The 24243-nt window shown below is 41.7% G+C and overlaps 1 protein-coding gene across 6 annotated transcripts in view; it reads left to right on the top strand.

Annotated features, from left to right (window-relative positions):
* The window catches only part of PTPRM (protein tyrosine phosphatase receptor type M), a 784719-nt gene that overhangs the window by 698295 nt on the left and 62181 nt on the right, over window positions 1-24243 (top strand). For all 6 annotated transcript variants that reach the window (XM_019797919.2, XM_011222861.3, XM_034642281.1 and 3 more), the window contains 2 exons: window positions 8141-8217; window positions 12126-12162. In XM_019797919.2, the coding sequence (XP_019653478.1) occupies window positions 8141-8217; window positions 12126-12162 (114 nt within the window). The remainder of the gene's footprint in view (window positions 1-8140; window positions 8218-12125; window positions 12163-24243) is intronic.

The following is a 24243-nucleotide window of genomic DNA, read 5'->3' as shown; positions in this document are numbered from 1 at the left end:
CATGGGTCAAGCACCAGTCATATCTTTTTAGTGACCTTCCCCAACAGAGACCACTGTTGATCAGTTCCCTGTTGATATACTTGAATGGTTTGAACAGGTGGGGACAGAATAAATTGTGCTTTAGAAAAGCAGCTCTCAGCTTGGATTCACAAAATTCAACATCCATTTATGTCAAAAACTCTCAACAAAGTGGGTATAGAGGAAATGTAGCACAACATAATGAGAGCCACATATGACAAGCCTGCAGCTAACATAATGGTGAAAAGCCCACTCAATGGTAAAAACTAAAAACTTTTCCTCTAAGATCAGGAACAAGACAAGGATGCCCACCCACCCTTGCCACTTTTATTCAACAAAGTATTAGCAGTTTTAGGCGTAGCAGTTAGGCAAGAAAAAGAAATAAAAGGCATCCAAACTGGAAAGGAAAAAGTAAAATTGTCACTATTTGTGAATAACATGATTTTATATATAGACAACCCTAAAGACTACACACACAAACGCGCGCGCACACACACACACACACACACAGACAATTAGAACTAATAAATGAATTCAGTAAATTTTCAGGGTACAAAGTCAACATACAAAAATCTTTTGCATTTCTATACACTAACAAACTATCAGAAAGAAAAATTAAGGAAACAATCACATTTACAATTTCATCAAAAAGATTAAAATATCTAGGAATAAATGTAACCAAGAAGGTGAAAGACCTATACTCTGAAAACAATAAGACATTGATGAAAGAAATTTAAGAAGACACAAATACATGGAAAGATATTCTGAACTCGTGGATTGGAAGAATTAATATTGTTAAAATATCTGTACTACCCAAAGCAATTTACAGATTCAGTGCAGTCCCTATCAAAATTCCAGTGGCATTTTTTTACAGAATGTAAATTCTAAAATTTGTGTGGGACCATAAAAGACCTTGAATAGCCAAAGCAATCTTGAGAAAGAAAAACAAAGCTAGAAGCATCACACTCCCTGATTTCAAACTACATTACAAAGCTATAGTAATCAAAACAGTATGGAATTGGCATAGAAACAGATATATAGGTCAATGAAAGAGAATTAGGGATCCCAGATATAAGCCCACACATATATGGTCAATTAATTTACAACAAAAGAGGCAAGAATATACGATGGGAAAAGGACAGTCTCTTCAATAAATGGTTTTGAGAAACTGGGAAACCACATGCAAAAGAATGAAACTAGGCTACTATATTATACTAGATATAAAAATTTAGCTCAAAATAAAGACTTGAATGTAAGATCTGAAACCATAAGGCTCCTAGAAGAAAACGCAGGTAGTAAGCTCCTTGACATTGGTCTTGGTGATGATTTTTTGGATCTGACCCCAAAAGCAAAGGCAACAAAAGCAAAAATAGATAAATGGGACTACATCAAAATAAAAATCTTCTGTGCAGCAAAGGAAACCATCAACAAAATGAAAAGGCAACCTATGGAATGGGAGAAAATATTTGCAAATCATATATCTGATAAGGGGTTAATATCTACAACATATAAATAACTCATATAACCCAGCAAAAAAACAAACAATCCAATTTAAAAATGGGCAGTGTTTTTTCTAAAGAAGACATGCAGATGGCCAACAAGTACATGAAAAATGTTCAACATTACTAGTCATCAGGGAAATGCAAATCAAAACCACAGTAAGATATCACTTCACACCTGTGAGAATGGCTGTTATCAAAATGACAAGAAATAACAAGTATTGGCAAGCATAAGGCAAAAAGGGGGCCGCATGTCCTATTGGTGGGAATGTAAATTGGTGCAGCCACTATGGAAACGGTATGGAGCCTCCTCAAAAAATTAAAAACAGAACTGTAAGATCCAGCAACCCCACTACTTGGTATTTATCTAAAGAAAACAAAAACACTAATTTGAAAAGATATATGCACTCCAATGTTCATAGCGGCATTATTACAATGGCCAAGATATGGAAACAACCTGTGTCCATCAACGGATGAATAAATAAAGAGGACGTGAGATATAGAGAGAGAGATAGATCTACACACACACATAAAGATATAGATAGATATACATATAGATAGATACAGATATGTACATGTATCTTCAGACAGATATATCTGATTCTATCTGTATGTAATGGAATACTATTCAACTACAAAAAAGTATTAAATCTTGCCATTTGCAATAACATAGGTGGAACTAAAGGGTATTATGCTAAGTGAAATAAGTCCTACAGAGAAAGACAGATACTGTATTTCACTTATATCTGAAATCTTAAAAAAAAAAAAACGAAACAAACAGAGAAAACAAAACAAAAATAGACCTATAAATATAGGGAACAAAGTGTTGGTCTCCAGAAGGAAGGAGGTGGGGGGAAGGACAAAATAGGTTAAGGGGATTAGGAGGTATAGTCTTTGAGTTATAAAATAAATAAGACATGGGGATTAAAAGTACAGCATAGGGAATATAGCCAGTAATATTATATCAACTTTGTATGGTGACAGATGGTAACTAGACTTACTGTGGTGAGCATTTTGTAAGGTAGATAAATATTGAATCATTGTGTCGTGCACCTGAAACTAATACAGTATTGCAGTTGCTAGAGGGAAGGGGGGTTGAGGTGTAGGTAAATGGGTGAAGGGGGTCAAGTGGTACAAACTTCCAACTATAAAAGAAGTAAGGCATGGGGATGTGATGTAAGCATGGTGACTGTAGTCCACAATATTGTAGTACATCCTTGAAAGTTAACAAGAGAGTAAATCCTAAAGCTTTCATCACAATAAAAAAAAAGGGTAACTTTGTTTAGTGACTTATTGTGGTGATCATTTTATAATATATACAAATATCAAATCATTATGCTGTACACCTGAAACTGATGTAATGTTGTATGTCAATTATACCTTGATTTAAGAAAAAAAAATGTTAAATAAAAAGACAAGTTCCTGAATAGATGCCAGGGGATTAAGATGTAGGAGCTATTGGGGAGCATTCATCCTATTTCCAAATCTTTTTCCTGTTTCTCCTTAAGACTAGCTTAAGCTCATCTTTCCCAAAGATTGGCTGCTTAAGTTGTGCTGCTCTTCCCTCCTCCACTGACCTCCAAACAAGGGTCCTGGGCTCTTTGTAGTTTGAATTGCTAAACAAGGGTGTCATTTTTATTCACATAAGAGGGGTAATTCCTTTTTAATGGAAACTGTCCTATATTCCATGCACTTGACATGTACTTCTCGCTTGGTCTTCCCAGTGATCCTCTGAAGGTAGCCTATCATCAGCCTCCTTTTACAGATGAAGCTCAGCGAGATTCAGTTTGTCTAAGTTCACGATCTGGGAGAGTTGTAGAGCCAGTATTCAAGTCAGGGTCTCTGGGACACCAAAGCTAAACATTACACAATATCAACATGATATGGTTTTGGAATAATCAAGAAAAATATACCCATACTGGAGGAGAAATAGGGATGGTAATTTATAACTCTAAAACTTTTCAACCTTACTAGACTGCGTCTCCTGGAAATACTAAGTCCCTATAGTCTCGACCCCTTGGCTTTCATGAGCAATTGACCTATTGTTAGCCACAAATCCCATTGGATTTCCTATACTTTTATACCTGAACAGCTGAGTTCTCCAAACTTCTTCCTCCTTTCAACTCAAACGATAGCCCCTGGTACTGAGGAAGGCTTTCTCCCAGCTGGTCAGCCTCCAAAACAAAGTGGAAGTATAGGGGCTTAACCAGTGGGAAGTGGTATTTCTGTGGATCCCTTGTCTGAGTGTCTCCCATATTTGCCATATGTCGGCAATGTCCTCTAGGCATTTCCTCATAGCAGTTTGATACTATTTCACCTCAAGAGTGCCCCAGGAGAAGGAATTGAGTTTTCCTAAAAGAATGCCTGATGTATGATAGTCTTAATTGGCTTGTGATTCAAGGTGAATGAGATTTCAAGAAAAGATGACAGTGAGCCTCCACGTACTGACTTATTTGCTCCCCAACCGTCTATAAATAAATAGGGTTTTCATAACCAACTGAGAGCTTGATTTGCAAGAGGATGCCTGAGAATCCCAGTTTCTGTCACCAAGGTGTTTTCAGATATGCGGCAGGAGTTTAGGGAAGACCCTCCTGGCCGGAGGGACAGATCATCTTACTTCTTTTGCCTTTACTTCTGCTGACTCAGCATGAGGGATGGTGAGACTTGCCTTTTTATGTTATTGCTGTTAAAGAAAGATGGTGCTCTCATTGGTGTGCCGGAAGACAGAGGATTACCTTGATAAGTGTGGGCCCGGAACAGCCAAGAGGGCAATCATGCAATGACCAGCCTCCTCTCCCTGGGCAAAATTCATGTCTTTTTGTTCTGCCCAACAGCTGACTCCTTCCTCTGAGAGATTAAGCCCATTCTCCCCACGAAACTCTCTCTCTCCCTGCCTTAAGATACACTGACTTATCAATACTCACATATTTTATCACTGAAAGGAAAAATACCTCCTAAACCTCATTGCAGTAATTCTTACGCCATCTCCTGAGTACATGTTAATAATGTATGGCAGTTGTCCTCTAGTGGCTAGCTCTAAAGTCACTGTCACCGCTGCCTTTCCTTCATCAGGGCAAAGGGAGTCACAGGGGAGCTCCCAAGGGCTCCAAGACAGCAAGTCTGTGACATGCCCTTCCCGCCTTTGAAGGTGCTGTTTCTCAGGACACCCAGGCTTCGAGTGGAACTTGAAGGGGTATTCTACAAGAGAGGGGTGGAGAAAGTGGACTCTCACTTTTTAAAAAATTGTGGTAAAATGAAAATAATATGAAACTTACCACATTAACCCTGTGTGAGTGTCCAGTTTGGTGGCATTGAATTCACTCACATTGTCGTGCCACTGTCACCACCCACTGCCAGAACTTTTCAACTTCCCCAAGTCTATATTTACTCAATGCTTCCCCCTATTCCCCACCTCCTCTCAGCCCCTGGCAACCACATTCTTCTTTTTTTTTAATTTAATAATAATATTTTTTATTATGTTAGTCACCATACAGTACATCCCTAGTTTTTGATGTAAAGTTCCATGATTCATTACTTGCGTGTAACACCCAGTGCACCATGCAATACATGCCCTTCTTAATACCCATCACCAGCCTATCCATTCCCCCAGTCCCCTCCCCTCTGAAGCCCTCAGTTTGCTTCCCAGAGTCCATAGTCTCTCATGGTTCATTCCCCCTTCTGTTTACTCCCCCTTTCTTCTTCCCTTTCTTCTCCTACCAATCTTCCTACTTCTTATGTTCCATAAATGAGTGAAACCATATGATAATTGTCTTTCTCTGCTTGACTTATTTCACTTAGCATTATCTCCTCCAGTCCTGTCCGTGTTGCAGCAAATGTTGAGAAATCGTTCTTTCTGATGGCTGAGTAATATTCCATTGTATATATGGACCACAACTTCTTAATCCAGTCATCTGTTGAAGGGCATCTCGGCTCCTTCCATGATTTAGCTATTGTGGACAATGCTGCTGTGAACATTGGGGTGCATATGGCCCTTCTCTTCACTACGTCTGTATCTTTGGGGTAAATACCCAGTAGTGCAATGGCTGGATCATAGGGTAGCTCAATTTTTAACTTTTTAAGGGACCTCCACACTGTTTTCCAGAGTGGCTGTACCAACTTGCATTCCCACCAACAATGTAGGAGGGATCCCCTTTCTCCACATCCTCTCCAACAATTGTTGTTTCTTGCCTTGTCTATCTTTGCCATTCTAACTGGCGTAAGGTGGTATCTCAGTGTGGTTTTGATTTGAATTTCCCTGATGGCTAATGATTTTGAACATTTTTTCATGTGTCTGTTAGCCATTTGTATGTCATCATTGGAAAAGTGTCTGTTCATATCTTCTGCCCATTTTATGATTTGTTTATTTGTTTCTCACGTATTGAGTTTGAGAAGTTCTTTGTAGATCTTGGATACCAGTCTTTTTTATCTGTAATGTCATTTTCAAGTATCTTCTCCCATTCCAACCACGTTCTTCTTTCTGTCTCTGTGCATTTGACTACTCTAAGTATCTCATGGACATGGAATCATGCAGTGTTTGCCCTGGGTTGGGTTTATTTCACATCAATAATGCCCTCAAGGTGGACCCTTTTATTTTTAAATAGTGAAATATAGGTACAGAACAGGACATAAAACCTCCAAATACAGGTTAACAGATTTGTTGTAAAGCAAACCTCATAAAATCACTAAGCAAGTCCACAACAGGACCCTTTCCCACACCCCAGAAAGCCCCAGCAAACCTTGCCTGACCACAACTTGCCCCTTCTTCCGTTGAGACAGTGACAATCAAGACAGGGCATTCGTTAACGGGGTGAAGAGTTAAAGGCGTTGCGCGGACCTGCTGTGTGTTGGGACCACTGCCTGTGGTTGTGTGCTGCAGGCAGTGCTGTGAAGAGAGGCTGTGGGACTGGGCACTGTGGCCTGGGTGAAAGGTGCTCACAGGAATATTCAGAATGGACACTATGTGGTCTCTGACCCCAAGAGGTTACAATCTAGTAAAATCAACTGAAGAATAAGGAGAAGATACTACCATGCATATAAAGAGAAATGAAAACAATTTCTGTCTGCTTAGGAAATACATTCTGTATATGTCTTGCAGGTTTCCCCATCGGGAGGAGAGTAAAGCAATTAAATGTGGAGACATAGCAGCCAAGTTAAAAAAAAAAAAAAAAAAAAAAAAAAGATTGAGGGAGGGAGAGAGGTAACCAACCGAACAGTAGAAGATGATGGGGAAACTCTTTATATCAAAGGCTCTGTTTATGGGAGATGAGAGTGCAGTCTTATCAGAGATTGAAGTCCCTTTGCAGAACATTCCAGAACAATTTGAGAAGCCCGAGGGTGGTAAATCACAGGCAATGGGCGGCATTCATCCTGAGGTTCTAAGAGAAATAAAGTGTGAGAGAGGGGGATTCTGACAACGAGGTACAATAGATTCTGAGACAGCACTGCTTCTGAAGATTGGGAGCCTCTAATGTGATGCCTGCCTTTTAAAAAACTGCCCAGGAAAAGTCAAGGAGTACAGGAAGGCAGACCTAATCTCCCTTCAGAGGGGCTGACTAAAAGCCTGATGTGTGCAGAATGGCCATGATTCAGGTCTATTGGAGCATGTTTCATTTGGGAGGCTCAAATGACTTTACTGCCGGAATTGCTTACCGCCCTGCTCTGTGGTAGCTGTGTGCGCGCACCGGCTCTCCTAGCAAATACAAAAGCCGGAACAATCCGCACGTCCCCAGCACCCCGATGACTCACCGCCCCCACACCGCCAGCAAAACTATGGACAGCGGGCCTCTGGTTTTAAGTAAAATGTACTCTAAGAAACTAGATCTTAGAGTAGGTCACCACAAGGAAAACTTCCAACTGCAGATGGGTCCGCTCCTGGCTTGCTCTCGTGTGTGAGGGCATCAGCTGCACAGATAGTGAGAACAGTCCGCGTGTCCGTTACACAGCACGTGGCACCGGCAACAGCTGACATTTATCCATGACTTACTGTATACCAGGCTCTCTTCTAATCTTTTCGATTTTACTTTAATGGTCACAATAATCCCTTGAGGTGGGCACTGTTAATCCCCACGCTGCAGATAAGAAAACTTAAGCACAGAGAGGTGTGGTAACATGCCCCAAACCCCAAGTGCGGGGTTCTAACCTGCGCATCTGACTCTGGATCTCACACACATGGTGCAGAGAATGGCTTAGGGAATTCAGGGACAGCCCCAACTAGGTCCATGTCTTCACCTCCCAGAAGACTGGGCCACGGTTCATAACCATCATTTGTCAAGGTGGATGTCGGAGGCGGCTGTCAAAATCTCAGGGTTTTTATGTGATTTAGTGAAGTCGCTACACCTTCAATCCGAGAAATGAGTGTTGTGATTCACAGGACTCAGTGTGGACGTTTCAGACCTCTGCCAATGCCTCACACCAGTAAATGATCAAAGAAAAGTTAATGAGAATTGCTGTAAAATGCAAATAATTATAAATCCTTCCTAGTCTTAAGAGCAAAATAGGAAGTGTAGAAGGTGTGTAGTGTTGAATTCTTTATCTTTAAAGCAGCGTGGATGTGGGCTTACATTCTGGAGCTCTGAGCAGCCCAGTAGATTGCTTTTCACCATTGTTTTCTTTTTCCTTTGCAGATGATCATTCGCGGGTGAGGCTGCAGACCATAGAAGGAGATACCAACTCAGACTATATCAATGGAAATTATATCGATGTATGTATTTTGAAACTGTCAATAAGCCCAACCGTTCTGACACCTTCCACATCATGTATCCGCCATGATATTGGTGGGCACTCATTGCTACAGCTCCAGAGCAAACGCAGAACTGTCGCCCCACACCCCGCAGAACTTTATGGTAAACACATGGCTACTCCTTGCCTCAAGTGGGCCTATTGGCTGGTGAACTCCTCTCTAACCTTTGGGTCTCCTTTGCTGTCCTGTGCTCCTATGGACCAAGAAAATGTTATTTCCATTTTTTTGGTCAACAACTTAGATGATTTGACACTTAAAAAAAAAATCTGTTTACATATTAATAGGATAAAACTCACTAATTCCTAATTCGATGATTTGCAATCTCTTGTCATTACTGCACTTTTAAGTTGCCTTCAAAGTAGTCTGCAGCTGTTAACCAGGACATCTAATGCACACAAGACATGTCATTAAATATGTAGGCTGTTTAATTATTGAAGACTGTTTCTTTGTTCATTCTGCATCATGTTAACTTAATGTCTTACATTAGAATAAATTCCTGAAGAGACAGCATGTTTTCAGTTGAAAGAATGAATGAAATCAAAACTAGCCTGAAATTGAAGGGAAAGTCATTGTTACCTTCAAGGCCCAGGCTCCCATTAAACAGGCTTCAGCTCTCTTGCAGTTCCCAAGGCAGAGTGCTTGGCGGTCACATTGTCTTCTAGTCCCTCAATACTTCCACAGACAGGTTTTATCCATATATATATGGGTTCTTAAATTTTCTTGTTTGAGTATAAATCAGATGCTACTAAAAGTACTAGGATCATAATCTCTAAAAGTTACCTAAAAATAACCAGAAGAAATGTTATTTTTAGTACTACTTGGAAAGGTTTGACACTTGGGTTATAGATCTGAGGGTGGGGCCTGCGGGGTGACTATTTGAAGAATAATTCACGTCCCATTCCTCAGATGAAGACCCCTATGCCGCTACAGTTCATAATGACCCAAAACATACCCAACCTAAGTTAGGGTTTTTTTTTCTATTAAAGCAAAATTTCTTCCCAAAGTATACATATTGTACTTATTTCCTTATCTAGCAGGTGTTTAGTGAGTACCTATGGGAGAATTCAGAGGAATCCAAGACCTGTTACCTTCTCCCCAAGACCTCACAGTTTAGAAGCTAAAGTAAGAAATATCTTCTCTGTGACACTCCTTCCCTTGAGAGATTCCATGGGAATCCTGTTCGTGCTCCGGTCCCAGCTCCTAGAGCCCCTGCAGGGTCCTTACGCTCAGGGACAGTATCCTACTCATCTTTGTATCCCCCGCACCAGGCACAGACCTGCAGTACTGTACGCACTTAATAAGGGTTTGATGAATCACTGCCTGAAGGAGTAAATGTAATCAGATTAGGCTTTGTTGTAGAAGTGATTTTAACTAAGCTTTAAAGAATGGGCGGGTAGAGATGCAGAGGAGGAAAGACATAAAAGTAATGAAAAGACCAGATTAATTAGTTTTAATTTTAACAGAGAAAAGAGTCAATATTCAGGGCCCCTTTATTCACTTAGTCAATAGGATTTTATTGAGCAGCCTATTATATTACATGTCAGTTACTGTTGTAGATTTTGGAGTTAGAACTGTGAGCGGTTCAGACCAAAAACAAAAGCAGACCTCTGACCCAATGGAGCTGGTGCTCTGATCGGGGGAAACAGACAATAAATGAACTAAGCCAGTTAATTCTCTACGGTATATTAGATGGTAGTGTGTACGATGGAGAAAATGAGAGTCATAACAGGGATACGGAGAACCAGTCTGAAGGTGGATTGTAATTTTTTAATAGAGTGGCTGGAGTCAGCTCTACTGAAAAGGTGATATTTGAGTGGAGAAATTGAAAGGTTGTGCCATAGGTATTCAGGGAAATAGCATTTCAGACTGAGAAAAAGCCCATGAAAAGGCCTTGCTGTGGAGTATGGCTGGCAAATTTGAAGTAAAACAAGCAGGTGAGGGTTGGTGGCATGGTACAAGGTGGGAGAGTCACGGGGGAGCAGGTCAAAGGGGTTGTAGGGCCAGATAATGTAAGCAGTCATTCAGACGTGGGCTTGTACTGTGACATAGGCAGTCACTGGAGGGTCTGAGCAGAGGGGTGATGTGATGCTGAAGTGGAGAGGAGAACACACTGTAGGTGGCTGAGAATAGAAGCATGAAGACCTCCCAGGTGGCTATAGGAACATTGCGGCAAGGGGGTGGCCTGAACCCGTGGTGGCACTGGAAGATGAGAAATGGTAGGATCCTGGATCCACACTCAACCCAGGGCCCTGGATTTGCTGATGGATTATCTTTGGGGTGTAGGAGCAAGAGAGGGGGTCAAGGTGCCTTTGAGATGGAATTGCCATTATCTGAGAAGAAGACTGTGGACAGAGCAGATTTGGGTGAGAGGTGGGGAGGAAATAAGGAATTCACTCTTAGCTATGTTAATCCTCAAGTATATGTTAGACATCTAAGTGGAAGTGCTGAGTAGGAGATTATCCCACATCGGGATTTGGGGGTGGGGGGAAGCCCAGGCTGGAAGTGAGGATGCAGAAGTCATCAGCATACAGATGGTATTGAAGGCCACCTTCAGAGGAGATCACCAAGGGAGTCCACGTAGCTGAGGAAAGAGTCTAAGAACTGGGCCCTCCAACATCAACATCAAGGTGAAGAGGAGGAATGGGCAAATGAAAGAGGGGGACAAGCCAGGGAGGGAGGGAGGAAGAAAACCAGGAGAGCATCATATTCCAGAAAGCAAAGAAGAAGGTATTGCAAGGGGATTAATCCTGTCACGTAGATGGTGGCAGGTCACAGAGATGAGAACGGAGAAATGACCATTGTGTTTAGCAGCACAGGCCATTCGTGGGCTGTGTGGATTATTTCCATTTTGTAGACGAGTTCCTCCTATCTCCCAGCCTTGCTAGGACTGGCACACGGCGCCTTACATCAGACAGGGTCTTGCTTTGTGGTGCTTATCACCTGGCAAGAAATGAGTGATCATTTAATAATCCTGTTTAATATCTGTCGAGAGTCTATATTTGAGACCTACAGCAGGTCAGTTGTATAAAGAATGTGTTTGCTTTTGTTGTTCATTATCAATGACTTGTTTTTAAGAGCAAAAAAGTCCAACAGATATGCATTTAAATTGTCTGAGAAATCTGTTTTTCCTCCCAACTTTCTCCTGTTTCCCATCTGGCTTTGGGCACAGTATATTGGGTAATCTCAGGGGACAGAAATGGAAAGTATTAAGGTCCATGGTGATATTCTGTTACCTGTGTGTAATTTTCTCTAAATTGGTTTTATCTCTCCCAGCTATTGATCTTCCAGTGTTCTTTGTTCCCTTCTCCCTTTGGTCCCAATTTTCATCTTTTCCTCTTCTCAGAGGGTCATGATAAAAGGAAGGGGCCTTGCAGAATCTCTGCCTCTTCAAATTTCTGGCTCGTGCTACAGCAGCATGGCGTGGCATTAGCAGTGTTTAAGAATGACGTTCAGCATCACTTCGATATAACTGCCTATACCGGGAGAAGAGAATATGTGTTAAAGCCCTTGACACGTTGCCAATAACGTCCCGAACACGAATGAAATCCTATTGCACATTCCCAGGCTGTTTGCAATCTGATAAGAGTCGTGGTCATGTTATTTCAGAGAATCCATAGGTTGTTAGTGTTTATTGCTCACCTATCATCTCATAGCCAGTGGATGATTAAGTTACTCCCACCCCCTGTGTAAGCAACAGCTCTGTGATGTCTGGTGCACCTTTGCTTTTTACGAGGAACCGCGTGGTACTGCGTCAACTGACACAATTGTTGGTGTTTGTATGTGCATTCATTGTGGCAAACTTACTGTGTGATTTCTGTGCTGTTTATCGATTTTAAGTTGGTCAAACGTTCTTTCTCATTTGTTTTTAGGGTTACCATCGACCCAATCATTATATTGCTACGCAAGGTAAGCCTATTACAGTTTTGGTGTCTTTCTTTGGTTGCTTGCCCACTCTCTATCATTTTGTCCCTGTGCCACATCTCCCTCCCAGAATGATATTCCGCACTGCTGTAGGCCCATTTATCGTCATCAGCAGTCCCCCTTGTTTCTTCATCAGAAGGTCTGGTAATGCAATCATTTAGCTAGAACTTTATGTTGTGATCATTAGATCATTAGAAGAAGTGTATTCATCAATTCATTATTGAATTAAATCTGCCTACCTTGGGAATTAATCTGACATCTTCATAAATAGATATGTAGATATGTAGATATGTAGATATTCACTAAATAAATATGTGCTGAGTGTTATCTGTACAAAGACCCATGCTAGTTGCTGCCCGGGGTGCAGGCGGAATCCATCAAGCCACCCCCTCTCACGCTGGTTGTGCTTTGGTGGGGAAGGTACGGGGTGGCCTGTACCTTATTACAAGGAACTCCAGTTAGAAATTTGTGTGAGAGGTTCAGAGAAAATGTTAGAGAAACTCAGAGAAGATAGAAGTTGCTTTCAGACGGGATGATCCAAAAACTGCTTGGTGGCAGAGGTGGGCTTGGGAAGAGAACTTCTGACCAGCAGAGACATGAGCCAAGATCTGAAAGCAGGCAGTTAGTGCTCCCAGGTGGAAACCAGTTGGTGGATCACTTGAGCTAAAGGAAACAGGATACCTAGAGGAACGTGTTGGGGAAGCTCATAGCAACAGTTTTTGTATCCTCCTCCTGGGACACTGACTGTGAGGTGGGTCATCTGTGGAGAATGGGGACCATTAGAGATCTGAGGTGTTGGGAAAGAAGCATCATAAGGGATGTGTTATCGCATCTGTTAGATGAGCCAAAGAAATGCTGAGAAGCAGGCAGGACCCAGTTAGTGTTGAGAGCATGCATTCTCTTCATTTTATTATTTTATCATTGTTTCCAGTATTGCGTTATATTCCAGAAATAGGAGCAGGGAAATCAAAAGGATATGACTTGCTAGTGGTTAGGAATTGGCAGGGGGTGCCCAAAAGAATATCAAGGAGCAAGAGAACAAAGGATGCCAAGAAAATCATGCCTGGAAAGTCTAGGCTTAGAGGCAGGAGGGTTGGAGGTGTCTCATGGACCACAAGAAGAGAGAAGTAGCTAAAGGACCAAGGTCAGGTTCAGTTAATGAGTCATAGGTTGTAGCCAACAAGCAGAATCTCAACACTTAGAGCAGCACTATCCAATGGAACTTTCTGCAGTGGTGAAAATCTTCCATGTCTGGTCAATATGGTAGCCACCATATGAAGAACTGAGTTTTAGATTTTAGTACTGATTTAAATACTAAATTGGCTATCCCCTGCTGGTAGCTTTGGACAGCAGAGTTTTGGGTAGATACCTCCAAGTGTGGCTGAAATGGAGCCACTGTGGGGCTTTGTCCTCCTAATCCTGACAGCCTCGGCCAGAACCTGGGTGGCACTATATATAGAGTCCACAGTCTCGTGTCACCATTTGTGATTTTACACCTGGGTTTAGGCGACCTCCTTAACCTCCAGGACGTTTCCTCCCCTGAAATGAAGTCAGTAATGGCTTCTTCCACGGTCACTTGGCTAGTCAGAAGAAAGGTCACATGGAGTATGCCCGGCTTGGACCGGGCAGAAAGCAGACCCTTACAGGAGTTGCTAAGGTCTCCAGAGAGCAAGCGCCTGGTGCAGACTCTTACCTGATGGGACAGAGCAAGGACGTGTGTCCAGGCCTCTAAGTCCGATCCTGGTTGCCTTCTTCTGTACCCTGCTACTTCCAAGCTGAGTCAATCGATGCTTTTAAAGGAACCCCTTGTTAGTTCCTTAAAACCCTGCTAATAGATTCCAGAATATTCTAAAGTAAGGATCATAAAGATCTGATTTGATAAATGTGATGGTAATTTGGAGTTAGCAGTTTTTATAAATGTATGTGAAAATTTGATCATAAAATACACAAAATACTACTGAATTCTTATCAGCCCATGTTTTCACAAGTAGCATGAACCTAAAGTTAAATCTTATTTGAATTTTCAAAATTGAGGACCTCTAGATAATGTTACTGAACAGCCAGCCAAAGTTGAAATTAAAACCCCCACAGCCCTCTGTGCAGCCCCTCACCTGGCATTCCTTCGTTCATCCTATCTGCCCCTCTCTCCCTGAGGGAGATCATGCTTCGAAGAAAGCTGCCATTAGAGACGTCACTTTCTGATGCCTTCAGAATTCATCTGAATCAAACTTAATTGCTCAGTAGCCCTCTTTGGGAGCATTCAACATATCAAGCGTTAATGAGTAAATACATTTGTTGGCAGCTAAGAAATGGTAAATGTAATCACTTTGCGGCAGACCACCGATGTGCCCTTAATGGAGAAGGATGTGATGTAATGCCCCGTTTGGCAGAGCGTGGCTCCTTTCCTGGCGCAGGACGTTCTACAGGATTGCACTTCGGAAACTGGCAGTACTTACATCACTGCTCGTGGTGCGGGGGGAGGGACAGAAATGAGCAAATTTTGTTTTTTTGGGTTTTTTTAAGATTTATTTATATATATATATATATATTTTTTTTTCTTTAGAGAGAGAAAGAGCATGCAAGCGGGGAGAGGGACAGAGAATAGAGGGAAAGGGGGAGAAGATGACCCCCTGCTGAGCCTGGAGCCCAATGCAGGGCTGGATCCCAGACCTTGAGATCATGACCTGAGTCAAAATCAAGAGTCAGATGCTCAACCGACTGAGCCACCCAGGCGCCCCAGAAATGAGCAGATAGTTCAAGTCTAACATTCAATCAAGGCATTACACATTCTGTTAAGAGTAATGCATTCAGACCATGATGTCTGGGTTAAAAAGCTAAAATCTCTTTTCTAGTTTATTACACAAACATAATTTAACTGTTAGCCTCGGATTTCCAGAGGACTTCTGATCCTCTGCGGTAACTGGCGCGGAGAGGTTCAGAACCTGCCCCCGGATCGCCTTCATAGAGAAACAAAAACCACAAACGTCCGATTCTAAGAATCCAACAAAATGGGTGTTAAAGCAGATGTGATTTTAAAATCTCTCCTTGCTCTTTTTCTTTCCTAGTGTGCACCAATATAATTCTTTAAAACCTATTCATAGCAGGAACCCACAGAGCTACATGAACAGTCCAATTTACTGACAGCCAGTTTTATTCCCAAGAGTTTAAAATACGTAGATTTTCACCAAGTCCCTTCAATCTGGAAGACGTGTCCTGAATTTATCTCTTCAATCTCTTCATCCCCCACCTCAACTTTATTGATTTTTGTACCTGTAACTGACTTTGACCTTTGATGGTAACGGTCATGTTTCTCCAAATTTAAGGGGCCACAATCAAGCCAGATCTGTGGCTTTTTTAGTGTGTTCTTCCTGCCCCCTCCTCCCCTGCTCCATTTAATTGTTTTCCATCTGCAGCTAATGTATCGATGACCCAGTATTCATTTCATCACACCTGCCTGACCAGCCGTTCATACAATTGTAACACTCAGGATTTATGATTTGGCACACCAGGAATCCGAGAAGAGGAAGTCACATCTATTACTGTATGTCTGTACTCAGAGTGGGGATTTCAAAAGCAGGGCTCACGGTGAGGGGCAGATGAGTACGCAGGTGGATAGGATTGCTCAGAACCGATCATATTTCACAATCAAAAGATACCCCGTGGAGACCCCAGTGTGGGCCACGAGCTGGAGGAAGCTGCACACGTTTAGAATTGCTCCTCCAAAATGATTCGGGAGAACACCTGCCAGCCATGTGGTATGCAAATGAGGGGGCCTGGAGAAGTGTTCTTTTTACGATTGTTAGGTTTTATTTTTAAAACTGACTTCAAGAGTCCTGCTTTAGAAACCTCAGGAAAGATGCCGTCAGCTAGTTGAGGAAGGACACGCTGTCAGTCTGTAATGGACACGGCCTGCCCAGCACCCAGCCCCTCTTCCTCATGACCCCGCTGCTGTGTGGGCTGGAGGGGCACACGAATATCGGCGGATCCCGCCAGAGGAACTTGCCTGTCATTCCCTCAGGGGAGCCAGCATCCATGATGAAATCTGGAGGGCGTGTCACAGTCATGCGGTGGCACCCCAGCACTTGACTGCCATTTCTGGGAGCCAGAGAAGGGGTAAAGAGCCTCAGTGGGGTGAGTGGGGGAGGCAGGTCTTAAGGCAGCCTTGAAGGAGGGTTCCTATGTCGGAGGACAGAGGATGGGATGAACAGGAGGACTACCAAGGTCAGGGAGGAGCACGGAGCCCTGGCAGAGGGCACGAGGGGACCTCAAGGGGAAGGATCTTCACCTCCATGGTGTGTTGGATCCTCTTGGTCGCTTGTCGAAATGGACCTTCTTTCAGAAAAAACTCACACATACACACGATTTCATATAGACAGTCAGGCATTCACAGACAACAAAATATCTAGCCTGAAAAATTTCTATAGCCCAGATTTTTTAAAAAGCCCTGAGTTAGAAGGGTAAGAAGAACTGGAAGGTAAGGTGAGGACATCGGTTTAAAGGCTGTGAATGAAGAGTGCTATTTAATGAAAGGAAGAAGGGCAGAAAAGGGAGAGGAAGGATGTTTCTGAGCCATGTGGTGATGAAAACAGTGCTTTAAGAAGATTAGTTAGGAGACGTTTGGGTGGTGCCATCGGTTAAGGGTCCAACTCTTGATTTCAGCTCAGGTCATGATCTCAGGGTCATGAGATTGAGCCCCAAGTTGGGCTCTGTGCTGGGCGTGGAGCTTGCTCAAGATTCTCCCTCTCCCTCTGCCCCTACCCCACCACTTGAGCTCTCTTTCCCTCTCTCTCTCTCTCTCTCTCTTGCTCTCTCTTAAAAAGGGGGGGGGGATTAATTAGTATGGAATTATCCTGCAGAGAAAACTGGAAACAAAGGTAACAAGAAATAATCACACACACACACAAAAATCTGCAGTACAAATGAATAACTCAGACAACAATAATGACAGCAAGGCAGATGTAGCTTTTATTTTATTCAGTAATCTAAGTTGCATACAACTAAAATATGTTTTCTAATATTAAATATAGTGTCAAAACGGTTGATTTTTAAGTGTGTTCCTTCTCATGTAATAAAAAGTGATAAATATGATCTTTCTCCAAAAAAAGAAAGCAAATTTTCTATGATACAGTCATATCTGAAAATAACTCTTAATTAAAATTGTCTCAGATGTCCTGAAATATAACACTAAGATTCCAGAGTTTCCCTGTTCCCCGGCATGCCTCTGGGCACCTGTTTAGAGACCCGCTAGTCCGGGGAGCAAACACTGATGGTGACAGAAAGAGACTCTATGTGGCAGCAAGATCATGGCTGAGGTCAGAATTCCAGTGGGGTGGCCAGGCCTGTCAAATTAGCACAATCCCCCAAAAAATTAAATGATGAAAGGGGTGTCAAGGCACCTATCCTCAAGAAGAGTAAACTGTGTGGGTTTTGACAAGTGAGCACATCCTTTGTTCACAGAAACTCTGGATGCTCAGTCACACTGGGACTGATAGAGAAAACCAGTTACCAGATAGCTATTTACCAGGAGAAGTATCACTGTCCATCAGGCAGAACTGCCCTCCGCCTGGCAAGGACATTCTGCATTGCAGGCCAGCTAAAGAGGAAGATGCCTGGGCAGAAGGTTGCTTCATGTCTTGGCATCAGAACAAGGGCACAGAGTTCATTTATTAATTCAACAGGTACAGCCCCATACCTGCTGGAGAGCTGGCACGAAGCAGATGCCCAGTGAGACTGTAAGAATGAGTGAGTGAGGGAAGGAATGAATAAATGAATGAATTGGGAGTTACTGTGAGCCAGACACCAGTTAGGCGGTAGAACATTCCAACCAAGCAAAAAGGCCATCTCCTGTGGGCCTGACTCAGCATCTGTGCATCTGCGTGGATTTGGGGATCGTGGTCTCCACCTTCTGTGGCTCTGACTTTTCTGAGTTCCAGTCGATCAACGCCGATTCTTCCAATGTGTCAGCCAATCAAGGGACTGTTCTTGGAGGTAATCCGTCCTGTTAAACAATTTAGCTTATCTCCACCCTGACCCTGCTTGTGCATATCCCCCCTCCCATAGACACTGGATGTAATCAGTTTTATTTGTCCATAATTATTATTTATTGCTAATTTGAAAAAGAGAAGCCTGAAAATAAATGTCTTCCAGAGACCTTGAGCTAGGAGCAGACCTTTAACATGAAAATAACAAAAATGTGGGGAGTGAAGGTTTCCAGCAGAAACACCTCCCAGTCGTCAACTATTGCACTATGGTTGAAACCTTGCTATAGTGACTTCCTTCTGTTTGCTGTCGATCTGGTTTGCGTCTCCATGTCCTCCACGTACTCTATGTGGTGTGAACATTTTTCGGAAGGATTTTTCAGAACGATAAATGTGGTTTATATTTTTCTGGCTCCAAATTCTCCCTCCGGCCTCTGAAGCAGTGAATAATGGTGCTTAGAATAGGTACACTTAACTCTCCTTGGCAAGTCATGCTCGGAGCAGACTTGTCAGTGGCAATGCAAGTTCTACACGCGCTGTGAAGAAGCTTTTGTCTCCTGCATTCTGGCTTCCAGATGGAAATGAATCTTTGAAATTATTTCTTGGTAGAATTGAGAGAAAAAAAGTTTTAATCAAGAGTTAAGCCTCCAGTAAACAACTTTTGTTTTTATTCCTTCAACTACCAGTGTGTACAAGTACAGTAGCTGCCATTGTCCTCCCAGCTAAGTGGCCGCCATATTGCTGATAGGTTGCAGACTATGTTTGGAGTCACTTATTGTATCGTCTCTGAGGTTGATTTAAAAGTCTTGCCTGGTAATGTGGTCTCTAGTTTTCAAACTTAAATAGGGAGGCTTTGAGGATGTGTCATTTATACCGGGCAAACAGTGACCCTTTGTGAGGTCTGCATTCCATATGCCCAGGGTCAAGCTCTCCATGGAGGACCCACTGCATGTTACTCTCCCTGTACAGTTTTCCAAAGAAGAATGAACAATTGCAATTAACAGCTTCTCCACAAACTGCCTTTGACACCATAATTTTTCTTCACCAGATTAATTTCAACAGAGACTGGCCAATTAGCCAAAAGGTCAGATCACAAACGTTTCTCACCCTATGCTCTTAATAAACCTGCTCGTTAGTAGTGAGAACGTTTAAAAACAGGTTGCAAATTAAAAGATAAAAACCAAAAATAGATTGCAATAGGTGACATCCACCCATATTGTTACAGATGCCACGAAGGAAAACATGTCCCTCGAGTAATGGAACCTAAACCAACACAGAATAATTGGAAGACAAACGATGCTGCTGTCAAGCAGGCACCCAGTTTTAGATTGTTCCAAATGCTTTTTGAATCCATAAGAATAATTTACTGGAGTTCCTCATTTGAGGTAGAAAATTCTAGAATCTTTTCAAGCTGGTAGAAACTTTAAAAGTCTTGAAGTCCATTTCCCCTGTTTTGTCATTGAAACAGTTGAACTTAAAGCACAAATTGCTCTAAGTGATTTTCATCCATACAAGTTCAAGTGAGTCTTGTATATGAAAGTATTTGCAAACTGTATGGATTAGCATTCATGAATATTTTCAGAGATCGCACGCAGTGTACAACTTCGGAGAAACTTAATGTGTTTCCAGTCTCCTGAGGGGCCTTTTGTCCAATTGAGGAAAAATATGAGAGCGTGTCTTTCTTCCAGGTTCAGCCATTTGAAAGGATAGAGTTGTAGCTGAGTACCCAGGGCCACAGGCCCCAGGGCTGGCATCATGGACCTTTTCAAAGTAAAGACATTGCTCTCAGACCCAATTCATCCAAAACTGAACAAATATTTCTGTGAACATACCAAGTGGCTGGTTCAGACAGGGCTGGGAATACAGTGCTGACCTCAGGAATTACGTAGTGCTGGTGTATATACAAACAACCAGTACTAAGTTGTGATTTTGCAGTAAGACCACATCTGGGAACTACTTCAGGCTATTTTTCTCCCTTGCCCCTACTCCATAGCAGGTGGAAAAGTGAAACCCAGTGCAGAAATGGAATTTTCCTGACTCTCGTGATCAGGTTCCCTGATCACACACCAACACAGTTTTGAACAAGTTTGCAGCAGATAATTTAGGAAATTTCTGGCCATTGCAAGTTACTTTTGTGCCTTGCCTTCTTGCTCAGAAGGATGCTTCTGGAAATTTTCTGATGCAATGCCCCACGCTGCCATTGAAAATTGAGATTGCCTACGCTGCGTGATGTCTAGGGAATCAACTTATCTCTATTTTATTCATTTATTAGATTTATTCTCTTCTTTCTTAAATAAAAGCAGATCCCACTTGTATACTGAGAAAGGCTTAATTAAAGAATACAGAGACTAATGAAAGCTTTTATTTTTCTGGCAGTGGCCCCTGAAGCATGTGAATATAGGTTTTTCCCTTTGCTTTATTTCTGCTTGACAGAAGGCAGCCAGATCCTTTGGGTCACCAAACCCCTTCATTCTGAAGGCTGCCATTCTTCTTTTTTTCTCCTTGATTGCCTTTTCTCTGGCCCCCTCTTTACAGCATGAACAAGTACTCAAGATGAGTTTATGAGGGTTCTCTTCAGAGACAGGCCTGATGAATGCTCTGTGACTCAGCCAGCAAGAGGCTCTTGTGGTGTGAACATCTGTCATGTGCCTCCCTTCTGAGGCTGCAAACACTTTCTCGTGCACCTCTTCCCAGCTCTTCAGGCAATATTGCTATACAACCCTTCCCAGGAATCAAGGACCAAAGGTCCCTCTGGTAGTGGGGTCTGTCTCTGCAGGGTAGAACAGATTATTGCCACACACTGCCTACCAACCCTTTCATTCTTCTCTATATAAGAGTTTCTCTTTGGAGGCCTAATCTTTATCCCTGTCACTCAAATCTGATTTGTCTGCCTTTATCATTCAGCTTTCCACATCAGGAATAATAGCAGCCTTTGCCTTCCCATTCACAGTGGTACCACTGCATGCTGAAAATGTTTATGTAACTGCCAGGGAGGCCTGATTCTAGAGGATGGCTGAATATAGTCCACAAATCCAAATTAGCAAAATCCAAATAATGGTTCATTTAGATAGATGGGTTTCAAGAAGTACTTTGGAACATTTCAGTTTCAAGTGCAGGTCATCTTAAGGATCACGCCATAGCTGGTTTTTTTCACAAGCGTTGCTTATGCAACATGGCCACGATCAAATCTTTGAAACTGGAGTCCCCAAATTCCTTCCATATACAAGCATTATTTTTATGTCAGTAGCTAGGATAAGACTTTCCCCTCCAAGTGGCAATGGAGAAGAGAGGCTAATGAGAGTGGATTCCAGAGTTAGACTGTCTAGGCTTAGATGCCAGCTCTGCAAGCAACCACTCAATAAATATTAGCTGTGATTCTTATCATTATCATCATGTGGATTCCAGAAGACACATTTTCAGTAACACATAGGCCATTCAGGCTTTAATGCAGGTATAGTATATACCCATATAGTTTCCATAAAGATTAATAATTCTGCACGCTGTTCATACTTCCTTCCAGAAGGATGTATCAAAGGGAACCACTTACTTTTTCACCAATATCCTGCATCCTCCTCAAAGTGCAAAGATTGTCATCATTTTGAAACAAAGGACAGACATGGGTTGGAAAGACGATAAGCTGTATCATAAGCTTGGAGAGACATATTTTCCTTCTGTTTCTGAAGTCTTGCAGAAATTGAGCAGCTCTGATAGCAGCAAAGGACACCAGTCTTGGTGTTCGGAAGGCTTCCCTGAAGCAAACGTAGAGTCTGATCACAGAAGTGAAAACCACTAATTCCAAAGGCCAGACAAGTTTCTTCACAACAGGCTTTGTCCAAACCAATTTCTGAGATAAGAATACACAAGAATACACAAGAATATTTTAGAGAGGAGCTATGGAAGGCTAAGATATTTTAGAGAGGAGCTATGGAAGGCTGGATAACAAATGGGGCTAAGAAGGGATCTTGTGGAAAAGAGAATAATAATGACGGAGGAGCAGAGAAGGGAATAAAGGGAAAGATGTGTGCTCTTGGGCTCCTTCTTCAACCTCTCTATGTTGCTTGGGGCTGGTTAGGCAGGCACCATCTTCTGCTTGGCTAGAGGTTGACCAGGTGCCTAAAAGTGGTCAGTTACAATTTGCACCAAAGAGATAGTAGACAGTGTGGAGCTGAACCAAAAGGAATTCCTGCAGACCACTTCTGAGATCCATTTCACACAGCAGCCCCAGGAAATGCAGGTGTCCCCCAAGCACTGCGTGTTACCTGAGGAAAAGGACCTCAGGGTCAATAGTTAATCTAGTGTACAGTGAGTTTAAAGAATTATTGTTCTTTTTAAAATCACATAACAGTATCATGGTTGTGTTCTTTAAAAAAATTTGGAGATACCCAGTGAAATATTTACATGCAAGCAAGAAAATGGAGACACTACACTTGTGAGTAATCATGCCTGTGGCTTTGAGTGGAGTTGACTTCTACCCTGACCCACACCCAAAGCCTCACTACTCACACAGGGGAAAGCAAACAGGATAATAAAATTTTTCACCAATAATTTATTAACAAGTTTCCAAAGCAAATTTCCTGGCAACACAATCAGACCACCTTATTCTACTTCTGTACGACGCATAGAAAGATTTTTTTCTAAGTTTTCTTAACAGAACATTTGTATCACTTTCAAAAATTTTTTAGTTGCAAGTTTGTGTGCCAGCATTTTTAAAGATAAAAATATCTATAAATATTTTTCTTTTTAATAAAACCCGTGATTGTAATTTAAGTCATCATATGGCGTATGTGGTATGAGAGCCACCACAGTTATCCTTTAAATGACTTTATATTTTTTTATTCTTTATTTGGGATTTTGTTACTATACTAATGTAGCTAAATGGTTAAATGTATGTATGAGTTTGTGTGTCAGAAATAATTTATTTGAAGACTCCCAAGGGTGATCTTACAGATTTTTATTTTTAAATGCTTTATTTAAGTTAATTTTAACACATGTAGCTTTTGTTTAAGGAAAATGAAAACTTCTAAAAATATTATGACAAACTTAGGTCTCAAAGCCACTATTTTCATTTATTTCCTTGTTTAAAGGTTTTAAAATTCTTGGTAGGGGAAAGGAAGAAAGTACTCAGAATACTTGACTCATTTTGTTTCCAGTTTACTTTTTTTTAAAATGTGCTTCTTTATTTTTGCTGTGACTTGAGACATAGTTAAGAGTGGTGTGGAAATGCAGGAAGTTTATCCTAGCAAAGATAAATTAGGGAATAAATTAGGGAAAACCACAGTAAAAACGATGAAGATGTATAAAAATTTACGAGGAAAGAAGAGTTACAATAATGACTGATAGAGGTAGGATGAGCTCACATTGGAACTGAGGTACTAGACAATATGAATATGAAAAGCGGAAAGGGAAAGATTAGAATTTTAAAATACCAAGTGCCTTATATTTCCTAGGCAGAAAATGGGTAGTGATTAAATATATCTTTATTAAGACATAGCAAAGAGTATCTACTATGTTATTCTTTATCATTTCTGGTTTTAAATATTTTGTAATTGGTTTAATTAAATAAGTGAATAAGACGAAAGACAAATTATTAACCAAAACAGAGATAATGTTTGAAGGGTTATGACTCATGCCACAGACAGAGGCTTCCCGGGCTGTTTTAGAGTCTGTGTGCAGCCTGTCCATTAGTGTTTGGTTTGTACCAGTTTTCTCTTGATTAAATCTGACATGACCTTTTGGTGTCCAATCAGGATTGCATATGTTCTAGTAATGCACCTGGAAACCAACATTCCATGAAACTAATCATCTAGGGAAAACCACAAATATTTGCACAGTTGATGTTGGTACACTTTCTTATTTCAGTCTGAAAGGACAATTTTAGGGAATGGTATGAGTGAAGTGTAAATATCAACAAGTGGATTATGTGTTTGAGGGGAAATGTTACTAATGGATATGGCAGGAAGTGTATGCCTGGTTTTCGGTTATAAGAAGAACACACACCTGTGAGCCAATTTAGAACAAACGGGGTAATTGGCAAGTAGCTGCTAACCTGAGTGGGCCAGGCAAAGGGAAAAGACTCGCAGTGGGAAAG

Source organism: Ailuropoda melanoleuca, chromosome 14 (genome assembly GCF_002007445.2).
Source record: "Ailuropoda melanoleuca isolate Jingjing chromosome 14, ASM200744v2, whole genome shotgun sequence".
NCBI lineage: Eukaryota > Metazoa > Chordata > Mammalia > Carnivora > Ursidae > Ailuropoda > Ailuropoda melanoleuca.
This window is presented reverse-complemented; position numbering and strand designations above follow the sequence as displayed.